Source organism: Balaenoptera musculus, chromosome 11, assembly GCF_009873245.2.
Source record: "Balaenoptera musculus isolate JJ_BM4_2016_0621 chromosome 11, mBalMus1.pri.v3, whole genome shotgun sequence".
Classification (NCBI taxonomy): domain Eukaryota; kingdom Metazoa; phylum Chordata; class Mammalia; order Artiodactyla; family Balaenopteridae; genus Balaenoptera; species Balaenoptera musculus.
The window spans coordinates 23,480,084-23,485,725 of record NC_045795.1 but is presented as its reverse complement, the minus strand read 5'-3'; the positions used below and the strand labels follow the sequence as shown (position 1 = coordinate 23,485,725).

At 54.4% G+C, this 5,642-nt stretch overlaps 1 protein-coding gene across 3 annotated transcripts; it reads left to right on the top strand.

Moving 5' to 3' along the window:
- The first annotated feature begins 243 nt into the window (after positions 1-243).
- LOC118903671 (BOLA class I histocompatibility antigen, alpha chain BL3-7-like) lies at positions 244-3,785 on the top strand. Of its 3 annotated transcripts, none has more exons than XM_036868943.1 (8): positions 244-492; positions 788-1,057; positions 1,258-1,533; positions 2,155-2,430; positions 2,546-2,656; positions 3,088-3,120; positions 3,261-3,339; positions 3,472-3,785. In XM_036868943.1, the coding sequence occupies exons 1-8, from the start codon at positions 420-422 to the stop codon at positions 3,497-3,499; spliced, it is 1,146 nt and encodes a 381-aa protein (XP_036724838.1). In that variant the 5' UTR covers positions 244-419; the 3' UTR covers positions 3,500-3,785. The 3 variants fall into 3 exon arrangements, with proteins under 3 accessions (XP_036724838.1, XP_036724839.1, XP_036724837.1); XM_036868944.1 differs by having other exon boundaries at positions 334-492; positions 3,261-3,308; XM_036868942.1 differs by lacking the exon at positions 3,472-3,785 and having other exon boundaries at positions 334-492; positions 3,261-3,397.
- Positions 3,786-5,642: the final 1,857 nt, after the last annotated feature.

Sequence of the window (5,642 nt, the reverse complement as noted above, 5' to 3'; positions counted from 1 at the left end):
ATGGTTTCAGAAAGAACACTGGAGGAAAAACTGGCTGAGCCCAATCTGGGCATGGCTTCTTGGTTTCCTCAGACAGCCCCTGGGTCAGGACTCAGAGAGACAATGTGACGAAGAGCACTCGGTGCAGGAGGAGCGGGATCAGAGCAAAGTCCCAGAACTCGAGTGTGGCTCACAGGGTCTCTCTGAGGGCGGTGTCTGGGGCGGGGACGCTCCGTGTTGGGGATTCTTCATCTCCCCTGAGTTTCACTTTCTCTCTCACAGCCTGTGTCGAACCGTCCTGACTGGATACTCATGACGACGCCCCAGTCCTCACTCCCATTGCGTGTCCGGTTTCTAGAAGCCAATCGGCGTCCCCGCGGTTCCCGGTTACGAAGTTTCCACCGACCCGCCGGAACTCAGCGTCTCCTCAGACCCCGAGGATGCGGGTCATGGCGCCGCGAACCCTCCTCCTGCTGCTCTCGGGGTCCCTGACCCTAACCGAGACCTGGGCGGGTGAGTGCGGGGTCGGGAGGGAACGGCCTCTGCGGGGAGGAGCGAGGGGACCGCCTGGCTGGGGGGCAAGACCCGGGGGGGGGGAGGAGCAATTCCGCAACTCTCCGCCCACACCCTCACCTCGCCGCCCAGCTCTGACCGCTCCCCTGTCCCTTCCAGTGCCGTAGACCCTCCTCTCACCCATTCAGGTCTCACGCCGCCCCTTGCCCCCCACCCCCCAGACTCCACCACCTCGGACCCGGGGACCCGCGCCGGGAGGAGGGTCGGACCAGGTGTCACCGCTCCCCGCCCCCAGGCTCCCACTCCCTGAGGTATTTCCACACCGGGGTGTCCCGGCCCGGCCGCGGGGAGCCCCGCTTCATCGCCGTCGGCTACGTGGACGACACGCAGTTCGTGCGGTTCGACAGCGACGCCCCGAATCCGAGGAAGGAGCCGCGGGCGCCGTGGGTGGAGCAGGAGGGGCCGGAGTATTGGGAGGAGGAGACGCAGATCTCCAAGGACGACGCACAGACTTTCCGAGCGAACCTGAACATCCTGCGCGGCTACTACAACCAGAGCGAGGCCGGTGAGCGACGCGGGCCCGGATCCGGGTCACGACCCCCATCCCCAGGGACGGGCCGGCGTCGCCCTGAGTCTCCGAGTCCGAGGGTCACCCCAACATTGCGGGACCCCCCGGCCCCCGACCCGGGAACAGCCCGCGGGGACTTTACCCGGTTTCATTTTCAGTTTGGGTTTAATCACTGCGGCTGGTCGGGGCGGGGTCAGGGTCTCACACCCTCCAGGAGATGTACGGCTGCGACGTGGGGCCGGACGGTCGCCTCCTCCGCGGGTACAGACAGTTCGCCTACGACGGCGCCGATTACATCGCCCTGAACGAGGACCTGCGCTCCTGGACCGCGGCCGACGAGACGGCTCAGATCACCAAGCGCAAGTTTGAGACGGTTGGTGCTGCGGAGCGCAACAGAGCCTACCTGGACGGGGCATGCGTAGAGGCGCTCCTCAGATACCTGGAGACCGGGAAGGACACGCTGCAGCGCGCAGGTACGAGGGGCCGCAGGGCCTCCCTGGTCTCCCCTCGGGCTGGAGCTGGCTTCCCACAAGGGGAGGAAATGGGGTCCCTGTGGGAACAGCGCCCCAACTTCTTGTCGGGAGAGGGAGGAATCCGCCCAGGTTTTCATATTCTGTACAAGACAGTGATTCACCGGTGGCCTCACTTCTCTGAAAGACAGTTAAGGAATCCAGTCTCTTTGGGGAAGAAGCCGGAAACCATCCCTGAAATAACTGATCATCGGTGCCCTTTGACCCTGACCCCCATCTTGTGAACCATGACTTTCTCTCTCAAGGCCTGTTCTCAGCCTGAGGACATCTTAGGAGGCCTGACTCCAGCTTTTCTGAATCATACAGCCTCCACCAAAGTCAGGACCATTGCTCTGTATTCTCCCCTTTACATGGAGCCTCCTACCTTGGCTTTCATCCTTATTCTAGAACTTTCCAAGGACTGGGAGATTTTCCCAGACCCCGGAGTCCAGGCCTGTGTCTGGTGTTTGTGCTCGTTATTTTCAAACCCACTGTGCTGTCCATTCTCAGGATGGTCACATGATGCTGCTTTAGTGGCCCATGAAGGTAACACTAAGTGTGAATTTTCTGATTCTTCCTCCTCAGATCCTCCAAAGACACATGTGACCCATCACCCCATCTCTGACCGTGAGGTCACCCTGAGGTGCTGGGCCCTGGGCTTCTACCCTGAGGAGATTTCACTGACCTGGCAACGTGATGGAGAGGATCAGATCCAGGACATGGAGCTTGTGGAGACCAGGCCTTCAGGGGATGGAACCTTCCAGAAGTGGGCGGCCCTGGTGGTGCCTTCTGGAGAGGAGCAGAGATACACGTGCCATGTGCAGCACGAGGGGCTTCAGGAGCCTCTCACCCTGAGATGGGGTAAGGAGGGAGATGGGAGATGGAGCTTCTCAGATAAAGCAGGAGCCCTTCTGGATACGTTCAGCAAGGTCAGGATTCAAGCCTGAGGTCAGGGCCCCTTCCCTTTCCTCCACAGAACCTCCTCAGCCCACCGTCCCCATCATGGGCCTCATTGTTGGCCTGGTTCCCTTGGTGGTCACTGGAGCCGTGGTGGCTGGAGCTGTGATCTGGAGGAAGAAGCACTCAGGTAGGGAAGGGAGGGAGGGATCTGAGTTTTCTTGTCTCACTGGGGGGTTTCAAGCCCAGGTAGAAGTTTGCCTGCCTCATTACTGGAAAGTACCCTACACACACATGTGGAATATGGAGCTGAGTGCTAACACTTACCCTTTTGTAAAGTACATGTGAAAATGAAAGACAGATTTTTCACCTTCATAATTCCAGTTGGGGGCCTGTTTCTCAGCACTTGAAGGTCAGAGGGGGAAGGTCCCGCTAAGGACAGAGTCCCAGGAGGGCAGCTGGTCCAGTCCCCCCACATCTCCTTTCTTCATGTTCCTGCTCCTGTCCTGGATTTTTGGTTACAGTTCTGGAAAGTTCTCTGTGGTCCAGGACTAGGGGGTTCCTCTAAGATCTCAACTCAGTCTTTTCCCTGGCCTCTCACGTGATGTTTTCTTCTTACAGGTGAAAAAGGAGGGAGCTATGCTCAGGCTGCAAGTGAGTATGGAGGGGGTGTGATTCCTGAGACCCTTGTGAGGGTGCAGACAGGAGGCCATGGGGGGCTCACCCTCCTAAAGTTCCTTCTCTAGTTTCTCTCCTGTGGGTTCTGACCACGTCCTGGTTTTGTTCTTCCCCAGGCAGTGACAGTGCCCAGGGCTCTGATGTGTCTCTCACGGATCCTAAAGGTGAGACCCTGGAGGGCCTCGATTGGGAGAGGTGTTGGGGCCGAGGGGATTCCCCGGGTGGTGGGGATCTTTGAGTGGGACATTTGACCATGTGGGGGGCTGTTGGGAAGGTCAGTACTTACATGATTGACCTGAATTTGTTCATGATTATTTTCTTTCACAGTGTGAGACAGCAACCTCATGGGGACTGAGTGATGCACGATCCCACTTTGTGGCTTCAGATCCCGTGACTCTTCTTTCTGCAGCTGCATCTGAATGTGTCTGTGTTCCTCGTAGCATAATGTGAGGAGGTGGGGAGACTGGCCCACCCCTGCCCACCACGACCCCTCCCCACCCTGACCTGTGTTCTCTTCCCTGATCCACTTGCCTGTTCCAGCAGAGGCAGGGCTGGGCCACCTCGATCCCTGTCTTAACTTCGTGTTGCACTGAGTAATAATGTCTTATATCCTTATTGAAAATAAAATCCCTATATATGAATTTGTTTTTTTTCTAATTCCTGCCATGAGGGGTTGATGGGATAATAAAGGAGAGGATTCCTAAAGTTTGAGAGAGGAAATAAATGGAAGCACTGAGAACCTTCCAGAATCCGTGTGCTTGCTGTGCTCTGTCTGTTGCAGGTGGGACAGGAGGAGGCTGTGAGGAGCCGAGCGTGGACGCGGCCTGTGCCCACTCCGTGCTCACTGCATCGTGGGCTTTGATGTGGTCACTCCTGGTCACATCTTCTCAGCTCCTTTGTCCTTGTCCCTTCAGTAGAACTTTGTCCCACCAGGAGCTGTGATCTCAGAGGAAGTCACCAGGTCAGCCTCGGCTCAGGCCTGTGTCCAGTCCTCATCCCCCATCTTTTGGGTGTTATTTGTTGTTTCTTTGTTTCTTTAGAGGTTTTTGCCTGAGTTTGTGTCTTATTCTCCTCTGGGTGTCCCCCACCTCTGACAGCTGGAGGAGTCATTTTGCCAGTCGTGGTCCCCACAAGGCCCAAGGCTGCCCCTGCACACAGGAGAGTCTGTGGTGTCCAGAGATGGATTTTCAGATTCATCCAGCTCTTGCCCTTTGTCTAGGGTTTGATTGTTCTTTCCATATTTCCCCCAACCTTCTCAAAGGATCCAGATTCTGGAATTAGCAGAAAGGCGGGAAACCATAATGTCTCGTCTTAGGTAAGTTCCTGTCGGAATTCTGCTCTGCTCGCCTACCCATTCACTCTCTCTGCCCTTAGCTCTAGTAATCCCAGTGCTGGCTCCAGTACAAACTCATGGATTTATAAAGCAGAGTCTAGGACTTCCCTGGTGGTCCATTGGTTAAGATGCTGCTCTTCCACTTCAGGGGGCTTGGGTTTGATCCCTGGTCAGGGAAGTTCCACACCCTGTGTGGCCAAAAAAAAGAAAAAAAAAAAATGTAAAGCAGAGTCTAATTTAGGTTTATATTTGGTTGGAAAATAGGACCAATAAGTCAAAGATCATTGTTTTCTGAAAAGAAGAATATACTTGTGGGAGGCAGCGTGGAGGAAGGTTGGTTGGTGGGAAGGGGAGAGCAGCACTTGTGAGAAAAACACCAGCAGCACTGATGTCAATGTGAGTAGATGTTGTGCTGTAGCTGCCACAAAACAGCATTTGGCCTGAGGTCACATTAGTAAAGATGCTGTCTCTAGAATAGGGAGGTGCTTTACATTGAACATTCATTCAACTGATACCGTTGTGTGCCAGATATATGACACAGTATTTTGCATCTGGGAAACATCACTGAAGTAAAAACAGAAAGCTTGCTGGCCTTGTGGAGCATGTATTCTAGTGGGAAGAGACAGACTATGTGCTATCAGCATAGTAAATAAGGAAAGTGTTCTGTTACAAGGGGCTACATACAATGGAAAAGATGCAGTGGAGAAGGTGATCCAGAGAGTGAGTATGGGGACAGGGAAAATGGCTATTTTACTAGGGCGGTCAGTGTGGGCCTCACTGGGAAGGTGACCTTTGAGGAAAGATTTGAAGGACATGAGGAATTATCCCTGAGGATGTCTGGAGGAGGTTCTTTCCAGGCAGAGGGAACCTCCAGGCAAATGCACCAGGGCAGAAGCATGTCTGTGTGTCCCAGTTAAAGTGAGGAGGCCAGTATGGCAGGAGAAGAGATTAATTGAGATGAGATCAGAGGTACAGCCAGACCATGTAGGCCTGGAGGATGTTGGAAGGGTTTTGACGTTTGCTCTGAGGGAGATGGGAATTATAAGATAGTTTTGAGCAGAAGAGGGACATGGTGTGACTTCTTGATTTTTTTTTAATATTTTAATTTTATGGGAGTATAGTTGATTTACAATGTTGTGTTAGTTTCAAGCGTACAGCAAAGTGA

Bases quoted from the DNA above. Each gene is read 5' to 3' on its own strand.
- LOC118903671 (XM_036868942.1), top strand. From the start codon at position 420: ATGCGGGTCATGGCGCCGCGAACCCTCCTCCTGCTGCTCTCGGGGTCC. The intron at 2,431-2,545 runs GTAAGGAGGGAG...TTTCCTCCACAG, and splicing joins GCCTCTCACCCTGAGATGGG to AACCTCCTCAGCCCACCGTC. The intron at 2,657-3,087 runs GTAGGGAAGGGA...TTCTTCTTACAG, and splicing joins CTGGAGGAAGAAGCACTCAG to GTGAAAAAGGAGGGAGCTAT.